At 39.9% G+C, this 18,484-nt stretch overlaps 1 protein-coding gene across 5 annotated transcripts; it reads left to right on the top strand.

The window, feature by feature from the left end:
* Positions 1 to 664: 664 nt before the first annotated feature.
* Positions 665 to 18,033, top strand: DSCR3 (DSCR3 arrestin fold containing). Of its 5 annotated transcripts, none has more exons than XM_046905672.1 (9): positions 665 to 849; positions 3,266 to 3,409; positions 8,792 to 8,935; positions 10,924 to 11,073; positions 11,638 to 11,718; positions 14,240 to 14,314; positions 14,536 to 14,686; positions 15,001 to 15,153; positions 16,406 to 18,033. In XM_046905672.1, exons 3-9 carry the CDS (start codon positions 8,861 to 8,863, stop codon positions 16,486 to 16,488), a joined length of 768 nt encoding a protein of 255 aa, XP_046761628.1. In that variant the 5' UTR covers positions 665 to 849; positions 3,266 to 3,409; positions 8,792 to 8,860; the 3' UTR covers positions 16,489 to 18,033. The 5 variants fall into 5 exon arrangements, with proteins under 5 accessions (XP_046761628.1, XP_040508030.1, XP_416728.1 ...); XM_040652096.2 differs by having other exon boundaries at positions 3,263 to 3,409; XM_416728.7 differs by lacking the exon at positions 3,266 to 3,409.
* The last annotated feature ends 451 nt before the right edge of the window (positions 18,034 to 18,484 follow it).

The raw sequence follows: 18,484 nt of genomic DNA, 5'->3' as shown, positions 1-18,484 counted from the left end.
CACCGAGGGGCCTCACCTGCTCCTCACACACCTTGCCCTCAGAGCCTTCCCCACCTTTGTAGCCCTCCTTTGGACGCCCTCTACGCGTCCTTTCTGTACTGCAGTGCCCAGAACTGAACACAGTACCCAAGGTGAGGCCACAACAGTGCAGAGTAGAGCAAGACAAATCACTTCATTAGTTGGTAACCTCTAACATCCACCAGATATTTCTCCGCTTCAGATTTGTTTGGTTGTTTTTTGCTTTTTGACAGATTTTCTCACTTTATATTTTACAAGGCGTTGCCTTCTTGAATTCATAAAACAAATTGCTGAGAACTTTCAGGGCTCAGGCTGCACACATGATGGCATCCAATGTGCTGAATCGTACGTGTAACTGTAACAGAGACAACTCCAGCCGTTACGTATTTATTTATAGGCTCTTTATGTTTTCCTTAAGACTGTAATTCCTTTCAGCGGAACGCAGTTAGACTCCTCCAGGCACTGAGCGTCCCCTCACCTTCCCCCCCCCGCCGATTCCCGCCGAGGCGGGCAGTCCCCTCAGCAGCGCCACAACGGCTGCGCGCCGGACAGCCCGCCCAGACCGCGCCGAGCCCGACCGTTAGGGCGGCTCCCCGCGCCAGGAAGCGGGCGAGGCGGGGCGGGGCGGGGCGGGAAGTGGAGTCACGAGTCGAGGGATGACGCCGCGGAGCCCCGGATGTTGGTGGTGCCCGCTGCCCCAAGCGCCGCGGGCGGAAGTGGGTGACGGGAGTGGGTTTCTTCCCGCAGGGGCCGCTCCTGACCCGTCAGGTAGCGATGGGCACTGCGCTGGACATCAAGATCAAGCGGGCCAACAAGGTGTACCGCTGCGGGGTGAGTGCTGTTGTTTGTATGTGACGGGGAGTAATATCCTCATAGATACGGTCTTTAGGCAAGAGCAGTTCTGCTGATTGATTTGAGTTCTTGTTTTTTTTTTTTTCTTTTCTCTGGCTGGTTTCTTAATAACTTTACACTAATGTAGTTGTTATATGTGGTAAAGTGATTCTGCGTAGTTCAACTTTTGCAGCTACTTGAAAAATGCTGTGACTTTTTCAGTCTCTTTTTCATTCCCTTCGAGAGCAGTTGTCTTTGCTCCTTTACAACCACCTGAAAAGAGGATGTGGTGATGTGGGGTCGGCCTCTTCTCCCATGTAACAGCGATAGGACGAGAAGAACCGCCTCAAGTTGCACCAGGGAGATTTAGGTTGGGTATTAGGAGAAATTTCTTCTCAGTAAGAGCGGTGAGGCAGCGGCACAGGCTGCCTGGGTAGGTGGTGGAGTCACCGTCCCTGGAGGTGTTTAAGAGCCGTGTGGATGTGGCACTGAGGGACGTGGGCAGTGGGCGTGGTGGGGGTGGGCTGCACTGAGTGATCTTAGAGGTCTTTTCCAACCTTAATGGTTCTGTGATAGCAGTTTGGCTCATACAGCATCTAAGCATGTTTCAGCTTACTGAATGCTTTTAATGCTGGGGAACTGCTTTAAATGGTCTTGAATGGAAGGTTATGGAACATCTGCTGTGCAGTTGTTGAATCATTGAGACAGCAGCATCCATAAAGCTGAGCTGTCGTTCTGTGAACAACACATCCCTTTGGGTGTGATGTTTTGGTGGTAAATGCTCTTCTCTGTTTCTCACCTTCTCATCATTTTGCTGATGCATGTTATTGTACTGCTGTGTTTCTCTTCACTTTCTCTGCTTGGCTTGCTTTTGTGTCATGCCAAACAGGACTGATTTTCTTAGTACTAGAAAAGGGATATTTCTTCTGTCTTCAAGCTGAAGATTAAGTAAGATTTTTACCATTAGTAGATCTGTGTGGTGTGTTTACTGTCACTCAAACTCCACACGAGGAGGTTTATAGTTCTAGTTCATTAACGAGGTCAGAAATTCTGAGATTTGAGTGATGTGAAACAGCAGTGAGCTGTGCACTACGAGTACAATATGAATTTTTGATGGTAATTTCCTAGGCATTGAAAGGCATTACAAATCTCTCCTTAATTAGGCATGGAATACATGCAGCTTTAGGGTTTTTTTTTTTTTTAGAAATGTACTGATTGTTGTATGCTTCGCTGACATCAGCTATGCTAATAATACCTTCAGTGTGTGACAACTTTCAACTCAAAAACTGCTTTCATCAGTGCTACTCGAAAATGAGGAGATTGCTGTAGTAAAAACCATAGCTCATCCCAATATAGTTGTCTTGCTATTTATATGAAGGCAGTAGAGATACTGGGGCTTGAATCAATCTTTTATTTTCCAAACTCATTTAAAACTGCATTTGGATATGAAAGAAGATGATCGCAGAATCACAGTATTCTAGGCGTTAGAAGGGACCTCTGGAGATTATCAAGTCTAATGATGTTCAAATCATGCAATGGTTAGGCCTATAGGAGATAATAGCACCAAGCTTTCAAAGTCATAATTTGCCTGAAACCATGATTAATCCGGTGTAACTTCACAGTGCAACTCGCTTTCACAGCCATTCAGTGTCTGCTGCCTTTCTTGCAGTGGTGGTGTTGCCCGGTGAGCCAGAGGAGGGAAGTGGATAGAATTTGGATGGAGTGACTCTTAAATATATATATAAAAATAAAATCTGTTGAATCAGATGTACCTTTCTGGTTTTCTTAGGAATGGCTTCTCAAATAGAGTGTAACACAGTGTATGTAACAGTCAGTATCAGGATGGACTTCAGCTGGGTGTGGAGGAAAAGGTGACAGCAGAGAGATGCCCTAACTTTCAGTTCTAGAAAGTTTATGAGATAGCTCTGATTAAAGTATGATAACATTGGTCTGCGTAGGTAAATGTTTTTGCATAATGAGGCAGATGGATAGTTAAGGAACCTTTAATGTTCCTCAAGCTTGTCTTTGTGTGCATTATAAAAGCAATTGGTTCTGTGTTTGTTTGTTTGTTTATTTGTTTTAGTGGACTGCTTTAAACACAGTCTGCTTGCACTCATAAGTAGGTATGAAGTATTTGCTCAGAGAGCTGATATGTAGTATTCTGGTATGTTTAATTTAATACATGCCTCTTGGTGATTTTTATAACTTCTGAGGGTCATTTTGGCTTTAACACCCATCTAAATGGTATAAGCTTGTGATAGTGTAGTTACCTTTTCTATCATCTCCTCACATTCGTTACAAATTCAACATTGAGCCTTTGAAAGTATATGACGTAGTTGAGTCTGTAGGTTTTCCCTACATCGTGCAGGAATCAATGAAGTTCTGCCTAATGTGATCTCTTTCTTATTTTAAGAAGCAGCGGGTGGCCTATGGAATGGAGACTGCATGGAGTGGAACAGCTCCAAGAGAGCAGGAAACTGGACAAAACAGATAAAGTTGTGTGGATGAAGTCTGAGGAATCTCAGCCTGTGCTTCTAGGTCCTAATAGACCAAACAAGTGGTAATGGCAATGAGTGCTGATTCTTCCATTTGAGCTCCAGTTTTGTATTCTGTGAGAGTGCATGAAATACTTGTGAATTTTTAGCAAGCAGCATCTCTAAATCTGTTGAGTGTATGCCATTCAGCATCTCTCAGTCTCCTGAAAACATTTGCTATGTTTTCGTGTTACCTCCGAGACAGAAGGGGTGAGGGGAAACAGATATGAGACAGAGCCATATTTAACAAGTTCAGAGGTTCTCATATTAGCAAATTCCATATTAATGGAGGCCCTGAAGGTGTGGGAGTTCATTTAAAAAACTTCTAGGGAGAAACGCTTAAAGAGAAATAAATTTGTTAACTTTAATGTTATTGCAGGACTCTTTTATATTCTTGTTAGAGGAAAATATTGTTCAAAGCACATAGCAGAAGGCTGATGAGAGAAGAGTGTGTCTGTCAGAAGTAAATAGCTGCTCAGGAAAATTAATAACATCTGAGTAACTTCTCATTTTTTGCTTTTTATAAGGTTAGAGTGGTATGTGTGGTTTTCTGTAGGCTTTCTCCGTAAGGCCAAGACCTCTAAATTTCTCCTTGGTGCTGAAATAGCCGTATCATTCGGTCTTCAAATTACTGTTCCCCACTGTCTTGGATTGGGTCCGGTTACTTTTCATCCCGGTACAGTAACCTTGGTTATATTAAATCCAGTTGAATTCAAGCATTTTTCATCATTACAAAACAGTCTTTCTTGCCAAGTTGAAATCTCTTCTCCTATTTTTTTCTTTTTTTTAGCGCAAGGCAGTATCTTGGCAGCAACTTTGTTATTTTTAATTCCTCTTTTCTTCTATGTTAATTGTTATGTTTTTAACTGGGGTAAAGCAGACATAACATTTCTGAAATAGTTGTGCATGATACAAATCACTGCTTTAAAAAATAAAAACTTGCTATGGTAATTGGTAAGCCGTTTCTATGTTCGTTGCTTATGATCATCAGAAACTGGAGGAAATAAGCAAACAAAGACCTTTACTTTTTTTCCAGAGTTCAATTTGAGAAAGCTTGGTTTAAACAAGTGACCTTAAACTGGGGGTAAAGAACAGCACATTTGCCACATCCTGGAGCAAGAAGAGTAATAGGATTGTTAGGGAGCAAGAGAGAAGTGATTGGGGATTTAAGAACAAAAAGATAATAAAATAGATCCTAATAACCAGTTCTGTTATACCAAAATAAGACTTACTACACAACTAGGAACAGAAGATCAGTGTTCAGGAGAGTTCACCCCCCTCTTCCACCCTTTTATTTTTTTTAAATTGAATAGAGAATTCCAAGCTATTGAGGCTAATCTAACAAACTTTGGAATGCCGGAAGAATGAGAGGGGACAGGCACAGCTAATGATGCGTTTTATTTAGCAAACCTAACAGGATGACTGGAATATCTGTGGTAGTTAGCCCAGAATGGATAATTAAAAGAATTGGAGGCTGAAAAGACTGAAAAAATGCAGTATACAAAGAAGAATGCCATGATAAATGTCAGTGAAAGACTTTTAATGACAAGTGACTCCAAAATATACCTCAGTTAGAATTTGCCTACACAGAAGCTTTTCATCATTTTTGACAAAACAAACTGCTTAGTAAAACTGAACATTGAGGTGGAAACATCTGATGTCTTGTTAGTTGGATATAGCAGGGTTTTCCTAATAAACGCAGTCTCTTTCTCTGTAAAGACTCAGAAGAATGCATAGTTAAGATCTGCTGGTGGGTCACTTGGGTAGAATAATACATGTGGCAGAAAGTGGAGAAGAATATTTAGTAAATGTGACTTAAGTGAACTTAATGGGAAGTCTAAAACTGCCAAATTTGTGCCCTTAGTCCTGAAACTAAAGGCTTGCGATGTGGAAAGAGGAACCCCAAGAGAAACTAAAGCATTTTGTTGGTAACCAGCTGACCATGGACTCCCATTCTACCAAACCAATGACAAGCTTAATTCATAAAGATATAGTTAATATGAACTGGAACTGGGTAATTGGGAGGCATTTCTGTATGGTATTCAGTACGATGTCCTCTGCTGCCATCAACACTTGAAAACATGTGATGGCAGGTTTCAGGTGGTCCTGATTGATTTTGGTAGTGGTGTTCTTTGGAAAGTACCTCTCATCTGAAAATAAAATAGGCTGATATTTCTTAACAGCAGGTCTGTCAAATGACTAGCTCCAGTCTGAAAGTACATCATATCTAGCTGGAAGCTTGTTGTAGTGCCTTACTGAAGCAAGAATACTTGACTGTAAGCGGTCAGATTGGAGTTGGTATGTGTTTTAACACTATAAGTAATTCTCAGCAAATAACTTATGGGACAGGACAGTGTGTGCTTTGATCCTTTGAATCTTTACATCATGTTTAAAGAAATAGATTGGCTGCCTGGTTTAGTCAGAAGTCGCAGCTTGTCTTAGGAGTTTAGAGATGAGGTTCTGTGATCCGTGTTATGTGCCATTTCTTCTTACTGACCAAAGATCACTCCTAATTGTCCTCAGCCAAACTCAGATAACTCTGCTCAAGAGGTACGGAAATAAGGGATGATGCGGTTGGATGAGATGAAGCAGATGTTCGTTGTAGTTGTGACTTTTCTGTCAGTTTCATGTGCCTGTGTGAGAGGTGAGGAACTGACAATAGATGACTAAAGAGCTTATTTGGGGATCATTAACTTGGAACAGTTTTCTCACAAGAATGTTTTGTTCCAGTGTAGCGTGCGCTACTCTGCTTCACAGGATATGGTGTCCTTTTTATGGATAGTTACTCTTGTTAGGAGAATGATTCTTTGTAGAAATGCATTAGCATTATTCCATTTTGCAAAGTTTTCACATCATGTAGTGAAGCTGTGAGGAGTTCCTGGTAAGTGTGAAGGTAGAAAGTGAGCAAGAGCAACAGATGATAAGTTACTCCATGGTAATGAGTGGGGCTTCATTTCAGTGTTGACTTTCTCTATGCCCTTATAGAAACCTTAAGGTTGGAAAAGACCTCTAAGGTCACCCAGTCCAACCATCAGCCCATCCCACTCCCACCGCGCCCACTGCCCACATCCCTCAGTGCCACATCCACACGGCTCTTGAACACCTCCAGGGATGGTGACTCCAACACCTCCCTGGGCAGCCTGTGCCACTGCCTCACTGCTCTTGCTGAGAAGAAATTTCTCCTAATACCCAACCTAAACCTCCCCTGGTGCAACTTGAGGCCATTCCCTATCATGGTTACCTGGGAGAAGAGGCTGACTCCATCTCACTACAATCTCCTTTCAGATAGTTGTAGAGAATGATAAGGTATTAAAGATAAAGTAGTCCCTTTTGATATGAAGACAGTACTAATTAGTCTAGTGATGCCAAGTAACTTTTACAAATGTTATGTGTTTGGTTTTGCAAAACTAAGAAGCTTTCTCATAAATGGTGTGCTGACTATAAGTATTTTACCATCTTGATAAGTTTATGTTCTTTGATTTGTACCTCTTGGAAGGACAAGTGTACTGAAAGCTTTGTGTTTAGGGAGGACATGGAAAACTACAAAGTAGCTCTTCTTAAGAAAAGGCATAGCAGATTTTCCCACCCATTGTAAAATGGAGATAGAAGTTGGTTGCATATAAACAGTTCAGAAAAAAATCAAAGCGTCTCTGTTGTGCTGCTGCCCTCTCCCCTGACAAGTGACTTCTTTAAGTTGCTTGTTAAAAGTGATTTCAAGGTTTTTGTTTTAATTTCTTTTTATTTCTTAGGAGATACTTATTCTTTAAAGAAAAAATCACATTTAATTGTAAGCCATTCTTCTCCCTTCTGCCCTAAATACATATAACCTTCTTGTGTGAAGCTGTGTAGGTGATAGCTCTCTAATAGGTTGTTGCTATATGATAGGAGTCTGTTCTCATTTACTAAAGCGCTTCATACGTTCAGGGCTGTCCTTGCTTCTTATAGTTCAGCAGTACTCATTTTTCAAATCAATAACCTAATTGCTGGTACTAATTAAAGGCTGTTTGCAAAGCAGTGCCGTATTTAGGTCAGCTTTTCTTCACCGTCCTTTTGTGCTTGTGCCTTCTGTTCCTCGAGTTTCCCAGTTGCTGCAAGTCCTCTTCTCAGATTTACAGCGTGTCAGCCTTCGTTATGATGTTTGATGTTCTGCTGCTACCCTGTTCTGCTTTAAACTGCCTGACCCATTTTCTATATTGTCATGCTGTACCACTGGTAAAGACAAAAGACTGGCAGCATTCAAGTAGTGTCTGTCAAGTGTACAGAGCTAGACTGGTTCTAACTGGTTGAGTGTGGAGTGGGCAGTCTGAGTTACTGTTTGAATCTGTAGTTTAGTGTGTAGCCTGCAAGGCTGGTGAAGGCACAGAGCTTTACTATCAGCCAAGAGAGAAAGTCCTAAGGGACCTCCGAGTTCACAAATCACTTGCTGCTGTTTCCAGACGTGTATGCATATTTGGAATGGAATACTGGATTGGAGTGGATTCTCTGTTGTAGGAGAGGGGAAGGATAATAGATGGGGTATGTAAAATGAAATGTGTCTTGCTGTCCTGCAGTTAATCCTTTTTTTTCAATGTTAGACCTTCTAAATTAGTATGTAAAAGATGCCATGTTCTTGTGCAGATACATTCTTAGTGGAATAAGTGACCTGTCTCTTAGCTCACACACCTTACCCTTAGATTCAGATAGACTTTGAAACTGTTTTCCACATAGTAGGGCATAGGTTTGTGTAGCAGAACATCTATTAAGTGTTTTTGTTTGTTTGTTTTTGTTGCTGGTTTTTGTTTTTATTAATTTGTTTTATTAATTAATTTGCTCTGTACAGCTTTTGAGATTAACCTGATCCTCAGCTCAGGCATCTCTTTCACAGCTATGCTCTCTCCCCTATTCCCTATGACTGACCATCTTGCTTTTGGTATTTAAATTTCTCCTGAGATTTGGAAATGGAACTTAACTGTTACCAACTGAACTGATGGCTGTTTGTGAGGACATCTTTCATTCACCGGGAGAGGGAAACCTCAAAGCGTTGGAATGCAATTGAAACCTGGAATAGTACTTCTGTGAGAAGGAGAATGTTTTTACAGGAAACAAACTGGAAGTATGACAGTCTGTTCCTCGCTTTATTTTGTTATCAGTATTTGTCTCTTCTAACAGGGTTAGACTGTACTTTGGGAACAGCTTTGTTGAGTTGTTGGAAAATCAGGTAGAATCATATGATAGAATCTTTGAATGGCCTGGGTTGAACGGGACCACAGTGATCATCTAGTTTCAACCCCTCTGCTGTGTGCAGGCTCACCAACCACTAGACCAGGCTGCCCAGAGCCACATCCAGCCTGGCCTTTAACTGTCTGAGTAACAGCAATACCAGGAATTGCTTCAAACAATTGTTTATTTGTTGTCTTTTCTCCTATTAGGAAATTCTTTCTGGAGTCGTGGTGATAACGAGTAAAGACACAGTCCAGCACCAAGGCATCTCATTGACAATGGAAGGATCTGTAAATCTGCAGCTTAGTGCCAAAAGTGTGGGTGTGTTCGAAGCTTTCTATAATTCTGTCAAGGTAAGAACCTATGCAGGTTGATATTTTCAGCATGAAACTTTTCTCTATTTTCTTAGATTTTTCCTTATTGGCTCTCAGGAAGTTACAGTCCTTCATGGTATGAGAATGATAGAAGGCAGAGAAATGCTTAACATTCCCTCTCCATTTTGGAGAAATTGGAGTGTTTTCTTTGGGGCAGAAATGCCGTAACATAAATACTGAGGTTACTGGAAGATGCATTGGAGGCACATTCTACGGTGACAAAGTTTAATTGGACTTTTGTGCCAGGTCAGTCGTTACACCAGTAGTTTCTGCAGAGGCCATTGAGGCTGTGTGCTGCTGGGCATGATACAGGTTCCTCTGTGCAGTAGGACACTGCAGTCCAGCGGGTTGAGTGCAGAATCCTGGAAGGCCTCTCTGCTGCTCTCCAGGTTTGGAAACGTGAAGTCTGGAATCTAGCAGGGCAAGTTATCTCGGGCTGCACACAGACGTGGCTCTATTGATTGAGGGCAAGGTTGTCAATGTCTACAGCCAGTGTAGCTGTATTTGTGGAACAGTTTGCCAAAGTTAGCATAGCTTAAGTGTAGGGTCTTTTAAAGTCTTAATTTGTATCATAGTTACTTTGTTTACAGCATGAGTAATCTGTCTGTGAATGATTGAAAAAGAGAAAAACAGAAGAAGCAATAGGATTTTTTTTGTTCCAGCCTACTGGAGCAAAAATAGAAGTAAAACTGTAGGGAAGTGTAATATTCAAGCAAAGCTGCAGCGAGCATACTTCTTTATAGTCATCTTGTATCCTTTTCCTAGTGAACTCAGCATTTATTGATCAGCTTCTTTCTAAGTGAGTAATAAACACTTTATTATGAGCTGGAGGGAAAAAAGTTCCCTTTATGATGTTCCCTAAGATGGGCTGAGATCATTTAATCTTTTCTCTTCATCCATCCAGCGCTGCTTCTGCTGCTTTGTTTCTGTTCATTCGGGTTGATTTAATTTATTAGATTAGTGTATCAGGAGAGGGCAAGTTTATTTCCGATACATCAGTTTAATTGATTTGAATTGAATTATCTTACTGATAGGTCAGATGAATGTCTACTTTGGCACAAAAGAAAGTAATGCCACATGGAGGAACAAGTTAGGCTGCTTCTTTTAGCACAAGTGAACAGTTAGCTTGGTTCAGTCATTCCTCTTTTTCATGTTAAAAACACAGGTTGGAATAAACCTAAATAGGGAAGGTTTAGCTTTATCTCATTACATGTCAGAATGATAATTACTCTTTCAGCTCTTGTGGTTTTTATACTGAACGAATATGTGTAAGTAATGGAACAGTAAGATAATGAGGGATTGCATCTCTTAGCAGTGAGACACTGAAGCATCTTTAACTGCTTGCACGAAACTGAAATCTTGAATGAAAATAAGATGCTAAGAGTAATGCTGCGCTGGATTTTCAGTCTGCTTCCCTATTGCGCACTAGTCCTGCTGCTTTTGCTCTGTTCCATTTGAGTTTATGCGTTCATATTTCATGACGATTATCAGGCTTTCCCGGTCCAATGCCAAATTTTAGTTAACCATAATTCCAGAGATAAATTAGCCCTTAAGAGAAACCTTTAGGGTGAGAAGCGGTGGGCAAGCGGGCTGCAGGGTGGTGGGGAATGGCTGACTGCTGAACTGGCACGTGTACTTGTTGATTTCTGCCACTCATACTACAGGTCATCACTTGGAAAATGAAACTTTGCTTTCCAAGGTGCTTGAGACTTTGCTGTTCAGTTCTCTAAATGCGCTTAGTCATTACCTTGATACAACCATTAAACAGATCATACATCACTTTTCTGAATGAAACACTGTTAATATTTCCATTCCTTGTAAGACTGGAGAACTGCGTATGAGGAAAAAATATCTGAATTGTTTGAAAGTTCTTGAAGCCTGCTAGACTTCAGTGATATTGTTGGTTCTTTTGAAATGATGTAACTGCCACTGTGGTTCAAACTAAATCTTCATATTTCTTTTTGCAGCCTATTCAAATTATTAACAGCACTATTGAGATGGTAAAACCAGGGAAGCTTCCCAGTGGCAAGACAGAAATTCCTTTTGAATTTCCATTGCACGTGAAGGGCAACAAAGTTCTGTATGAGACATATCATGGTGTCTTTGTTAATATTCAGGTAAGGGAGTCCTACCTTTAAAGAAAGTCTGAGCTTTTGTTACCTGCTGTATTTTTTCTTCCATGGAAACAGAGGATAAAGTTGTCTGTCATAGTGTCTTCAAGTATATTTGTTTTTGTCAGTTTGAAGGATAAGTAGAAGGTTCTCTTTAAACGAAAGCATGGTGAGAAGCAATACAGAAATCAGTCTTAACTGAATGTCATTTGGGTGCTCAAGCCATACAAGAGCATTACTGTGTCAGTGAATTAGTCCCTCGATCTCACTGGCTGTTATATAACATAGGAGACCGTTTGAAAATGTGATGGGCCTGTAAGCACAAAAATTAGCTTTCATCTGGGGCATCTGAAATCATACACCTTGTACCTCCTTCCCTTCCCAATGCATCACTGGTATATGCATTGCCTACTAATCTGCTGTAAGCAATGCCTTAAATATTAAAATCTGCTTTCTACACACACATATATATACACACCCACGCAAAAGACTGAAAGTGAACAGATGGAGGAAATCTTAAGTTCTTAAATAAGTCTCTCTTCTTTCTCTTTGTCATCCCATTCTTGCCAGTATACCCTGCGGTGTGATATGCGACGTTCTCTGCTGGCAAAAGACCTAACTAAGACTTGTGAATTCATTGTCCACTCACTGGTAAGTGCAGTTTGTATCAACTATACGAAGTGGGGGGAGGTTGGTTGTGTGTGTGCTTTGTTGGGTCTGATTTGGTTTATTTTATTTTTCATTTTAAGTGAAAGTTTTTGCAGGTAAGGTTAGAAGATCGGGTAAAACAGTAAGTAATAGTGTGTGTGGTATGTATAAGTAAAGGACATATATAACAACATAAGTATCCAGAAGAGCTAACGTGTCAGTTCTTCCCGATAAGAGTAACACACTGTTGATTTTGTTTTTTTTTTTTCATTTAATGAAGAATTATAAATAGGATTTGCATTGCATTTATTCTGTTATTTAATTTTTAAAACTGAAACAGCAGTGTGGTTAGATAAATATTATGTGTTCTTCTAGATGCTGTTTCAGATTATTTGAATGTTTCCTATCCAAAGGTTCCAGGCACCCCAGGCCTGCCCTAGAAAAGGGAGTTTGTTAGTTGAGAGACAGCACATAATTTCTGTTACTTAGATGCCTAATTGTGACCTAGAGCCCCAAGCTAAAATATCAAAGTTAGGACTGCATCACATTGGAAAGAAGAAACTTGTCAGCTTAATCACCTTTATTATATAAGCCCATGGTTGACAACGTGCTAATATCCAGATTAACATATAACTACACTCTCCAGTCAGTGACATGGAGACAGCCTTTCTTCTATATCATTGTGGGATGAGATTTGACTGTCTGACAATAAATGGTTTACTGTATGTTATTTGGAAGTTCCCATGTCAGATTTTTTTTCCCTCATCTTAGTTTGTATTGCCTTGTACACACATTTGGAACATGTTTTATCAGTACAGACTGTGCAGGCCTAAGTAAATACCTCTTTTTTCCACACAGAACTTACTAGAACATACTCTTTTGTATAATTCCTTTAAAGTTTTTAACAAAGCAGTTAAAGTGTTAGACTCTGTCTTTCTTATAGTGTAATATAGTGGAAGTTCGCTGTTTTCATTCTGTACTACCACAGATTTAGCTAGGTGCTAAAAGGAGGTTCTTCTGTTGGCAGAATTGTATTATTTTCCAAAATGTATTATGCTACTTTTTATTAGTCCATCATTATATTATAAGTAAGCCACAGTTGTCAAAATAGGGAACAAATCATATTGTGCAGTTTCCTGATTTTATTTCATGTTCCTACTGTGGCACATCTTAGAGCACAAGTCAATAAATCATGACGAATCTTCCAGTTGGGGTGAATTAATGAGGTTTTACTGAACATACAATTCTCACTGTCAGTGCTCAATGTACCATTTCCTTTAACCTTGTTCTTTGCCAGAATTTGTAATTTGTGGGAAAATACAGTCAATCTTTCTGCTATTATCTTCCATCTTGCAACTGGGCAGCAGAAGTTGTTTTGAATTCTTAGGTAGCGAGAGTGAGTCCGAACTTAAGAGTTCAAGTTAAGGCCACTGATATAGCAGTAATCTACCAACTCCCAGTCACGTACAGTTGGGTCTCTCCTGATTGATGCTGTGCTGATCACTTGTTCTATATATGTAGAATATGTAGGGAAAAGACAGTGTATCTCTCTCTGAGATAAGGATGGAGAGAGAGCGTGGTGAATGGTAAATTACACTTGCCTTCCTGATTCAAAGCACAGACTGCATCACACCCGAGCTCAGGGCCCAGCCAGCCATTTATGTGAAGACTAACTTCTTGGTTTTGTGATAAGTGATCTAAATAAGCGAACAACTACAAGAATGTGCCCCTAAAATTGTTCTTCCAGTGTGGAAACTTAACCTGGACCACTTTTTGCTTATTTTACAGTTAAAGAAGCTGAGACTCCATGCCTGTTAAATCAGCACCAGATTAGATTCCCTCAACTGAAGATCTCCTTTTGATATGAGGATGGCTTAAGAGGCCTGAGCTGTTCCTGAAAGGGCAGCAGAAAGAGTTCAAAGTGCTCAGAGATAGCAAGAGAGGGAAGGTTCTTTAAACATATAAATAATCTTGCTCCATTACTCCAATTTACCCTTCTCTTCCCTTCCCAAATTTACAAAGTAATAATAATTTACGGAAGCATAAAGCATAACATACACAGTGTAATTATTTGTAAATACAGAAACGTGAAATTGACCTTTTTTTTCTATGGCATTCAGTATGTTTCAGAAGATGGGTAGTGTTCTTTTTTCCAGGGCGTTTCGATTACTCAAACACTTGGTTTGTTTGTTTGTTTTTCAGGGTAGGTGAAGCTAATGCCAAAAACTTAAAAATGGAGATTGTGTTGTGGTTTATTGCAATGGCAACTGCAACATAATCAAAAATTTGACAGTTTTGTTTCTATAATTCAGATTTGCTCACTGTGATTTGTTCAGACAATATCATACTATTACTTAATAACAAATGCAGGAAATCTCAGGTCTTTTGTTACGCAGATACGTACTTTAAGTATGCAGACGATCCCGAAAATTAACACAGCCAATTGTTAATTGATGTTAGTATTCAGAGTGTGTGTTTGTGTGCTGTAAATCAGTTACAGCTTAACTGTTTCATTACCCTTTAGTCACAGAAAGGGAAACTGACGCCAAGCCCAGTAGACTTCACAATTACTCCTGAAACCTTGCAGAATGTTAAAGAGGTAAGTTGTTTGGGTTTTATTTATTTACTTTTAATTTCCTACCTGCATGATTCTGAACGAGAACAAGAATAGAATGAATAAATGCTTTGCTGCACATAATTAGCATTTTCTCTTTCTTTTTTTTCTCCTCCCCTCCTGTTTTTATTTTGTAAGGTGATGCTGCCCGTTCTCTTCTGGTAGTGATGATTACAGTTATGTTTGTTTTCCCTCCATCTTCTTAGAGAGCATCACTTCCAAAATTTCTCATCAGAGGCCATCTCAGTTCTACAAACTGTGTCATTACGCAGCCACTAACAGGGGAGCTGGTAGTGGAGAGTGCAGAAGCTGCAGTCAAAAGTATTGAGCTGCAGTTAGTGCGTGTGGAAACCTGTGGTAAGTTTCTCTATAGGTCGAACGTGTATATGCTGCAGTAATTACCACTGAGACGTTCAATATGCAAGACTGTCAGAAACCATACAACTGAAAAGACTAGCAAAAAATAATTTTGCATTTAATGTGGAACAGTTCAAACATCAATTTAAATTCAATCTATGACTTAATGTGAAGTGAAAACTCACAAAGGGTAAAAGGCCATGCCCTGTTCCCTTCCCTTCCCTGCTCCCACCCCCCAGTATATCTTCATATTTGAATTTTGGCCACTGCTTTGCCTTCCCTTCCTCTCCTTCTGAATTTCCTGCTTTCACCAGGGTGTGCGGAAGGTTATGCCAGAGATGCCACAGAGATACAGAATATTCAGATTGCTGATGGGGACGTCTGCAGAGGCCTACCAATTCCTATATACATGGTGTTTCCCAGGTTGTTCACTTGCCCTACCCTGGAAACAACAAACTTCAAAGTGGGTAAGCGGATAGGATCTTATGCTCTATTTGCATCTTCCATTAAAAATAAGCTGCTAGTTTCACTTCAACTTCTGGCAGGTAATGGGATGAATCACTATGCAAGAAAGAACAAGGACATCTATTTCCCTGTAGAGGTTCCATGAACGGGACTGTATTTCATATAGACTGAGAAAGCAGAGACCAAATGCTTCCAATCAGAAATAGTTAGGATACTATTATGCAAGTTCTAAGAGAATTACATGGCTGGAGTAATCAGTGAGTAGGTTTTTTTGTTTGTTTGTTTGTTTGGTTGGGTTTTTTTGCCAAAAAAATTCAGTGTTGTTCAACACCTGAATAGTAGCCCAAGAATAAAATGCAAAGATGATCACTTCCTTCTTTCCATCACCGCTGAGAATCCCTCCTTCCATAGCATCTTTTTTTGTTTCCCATTCTCCTGCTGCACAGACTTCAGTATGGCAGACTGTATCTGACTTTACTTTCTTGATCTACACAGGTCACTTCCTCCTAACTGTATCCAAACTCTACTGTTTTCATTAACAAACATCTGAAATTTAGGATATTTCTCATATGTTCGAATAAGTACTTCAGAAATGCTCCTTGCTAGCCTGTAGTTCTTGTTTTGTTGATGTTGGGTTTTTTTGTTTGGTTTGGTGGTGGTATTTTTTAATTTAATTGCATCACATGGAGGCTGCTACTACAGTAGTAGCTGTTCCTACAGTACAAGTCCCTACTTCCAGGATCCTTCCCAACTGAAGCTCCTGTTACTTTTCTGCTGTGTATCTTGGACAAATAGCTTTTCAGCTTCGACTACTTCAGTACCTGTTCCCTCAAGAACATTTCTGTACCTGATATGTACTGCGATTTCCCCTCCCCCAAATATTATTCTGGTTTACTTTGGCCATTTCTAACTTTAAAAAAACAAATGGCTGCTGTTAATGTTATGCCTACTGTATTTTAAGTCTTGCATTTTATGTCTTGTATTTTAAGTCTTAACTGAAGTATGAAGGTGCCCAAAAAAGACAGTTATGTTGAGCATAATCTCTGCCTTCCTCTACTTGTATTTATATTGTCTCCACTTAGAATTCTTTATTGACCCAATAGTCATACTATTTCTGACCAGAAGAAACAGCTTGGGAAAGTCCTGTGATGTGATGCATCTGAGAGCAGGAACTGTCTGCTTTGTTTTTACAGTTACAGTTCAGTTGAATGGATTAATTAATGGAACTCTTTTTTTTTTTTCCCCTTCCTGTAGAGTTTGAAGTGAACATTGTTGTCCTGCTGCATGATGATCATCTAATCACAGAGAACTTCCCCCTGAAGCTCTGCAGGATGTAAATAGCCAGAGGAAGAATCACTTAAGGAGTCACTGGAGAAGGATGAAATAATTCAGAGACAAAATGAGATTTTATCTTATCTTGTGTTATTTGAAGTGAAAACTTATCACTTCCTTCTTCCTGACGGTGGTTCTTGGGCTTTCAGTCTTTAATTCTTCCCAACGCCTGTGCCTGTCTTACGATAACCTACATGGATTAACGGTCTCAAGAGCCCTGTCAAGTGTTTGATTTCAGCAGACAGATTTTCTGCAATTTTTTTCTCAGCCAGACTGTCAATGATTTTTTTGCATATTTTCACAAGTTATAGAAATATGTAAAGTAAGTTTTTTCTGCTTAATTCATAATGTAACACTTGTTCCAAAGTCCTTCAAAGACCTCTTAAATGGAGTCAGTGCTGTTATATATGGTGTATATATATTTGAGGAGGGGACAGGACTGGGATATCTGTGGAAGTATAATAAATGGTGCTACCACAACGCACAATGTCACAGGATGAATATTGCAAGATGGCTGAATTAAGAGATGCGAAATGAGTAATGATGTGAAATAACATCAAGTGTATTTTGGTCAAATTAGGAATGAGTCTGCCTTGAAGGAGTGCTTAGAAGTGAAGTTACTGCTTCACATATAACTTCTCCCTGGTCATTCCCTGGAATGCCCTTGCTTTACCTTTGCTATTTGTGTAAAATAGTTCCTAGAAAGATCAGTCAGAAGTTTTTAGCTTCAAACTGTACTTATTCTGGGCATTTTAACATCTTTCTTCTTTACTAGACTTGTACAGCTCAGCTCTGATGTGAAAAAGGAATGACTGACTTGACAGACAGCAGCACTGCATTGTTGCAGTGTAGACTACACCAAGTACTGGAGAAAGTGCCTAAAATACCTTTATGCTGTGGCACTTTGTGCCCATAGAAGACTATTATTCATGATGTGAGCAACCATTCCAGGGGAGTTAGGCCATTTGCTGCTTAAACAGGTGGGTTAATGTTGCCATTTATCAATATAAAAGTACAAATACAAACATCAGAAAAGAATTTGTGAAAATAAATATACAACTTCACATGAAGAAATACATTAAGTCTTTGTAATCATAAATCTTAAAGGTTCATATAAACTGGCAAAGTAGGAACTAGATGGGAAAAACCATTCTGTAAGAAATAACCTTCCCCAGGTGAACAGGTAATGGATTTTGATGTTATCTGAAGTTGACAGAACAGCTGCAATTTTGTGTGGGATGGAGGCAGGCTAAATATATAGGGCATTACATCGAGTATAAAGATGATAACCTAAAACGAATTAGAAAGAAAACTGCCAAAATCAACTTCCTGTAGCTTTTTTCCAGCAGCACTGCTAAGCAGGAATATGTAGTTCTGAGTTCGGCTGTGGTTTGGTATCAGCTGTGCTTCAGGAGTAAGCATTTGACATTGTTATAATGTCTTACATTTATTAAAAAAAAAGAACAAAAAACCTTTACTGTTCTTTATCCCCTCTCCTGTCTCCCTCCCCCCTCATTTACTAGAAATAAACACTTTTTTAAGATCAGGAACCAGTAAGTACAGCATGATTTCTGGAAAATGAGCCCGTTTTCTAATCTAGACAACTTTAGACTATGTTTCTAGTCTACAGGAGTGCCACCTGCTGCTCAAAACTGAAGTGGCAGCATCACTTCATGCATTCCAAAGTTACACGAAAAGAAGCACTGGCATTCATCCTGCCCCCGGCCATTGTATCTGCGGCAGTGGAACTCCTTTAACTGCAGTCTACTAGTTTGCCCCTCTACCTGTACTGTGTTGTTCCTGGGGTACTGATGGTTAAAGAATGGTTTGAGTGTCCAGGAGAGACAGCTGAAAAAATCCTGCTGCAAAGTGCTCCTGTTGCTCTCTCTGATTTTCTTGCTCTCTAAAAGGTAGTTCTGACCGGAAGCCAAGGATTAATGCAAGACTCTCTGCAATAAACTGACAACTGAGAGCTGGAGTAGAAACGGGACTCTTCTCACA

Source organism: Gallus gallus, chromosome 1, assembly GCF_016699485.2.
Source record: "Gallus gallus isolate bGalGal1 chromosome 1, bGalGal1.mat.broiler.GRCg7b, whole genome shotgun sequence".
NCBI lineage: Eukaryota > Metazoa > Chordata > Aves > Galliformes > Phasianidae > Gallus > Gallus gallus.
Note: the sequence above shows the minus strand (reverse complement) of the source record. Positions and strands in the feature narration are given on the sequence as shown.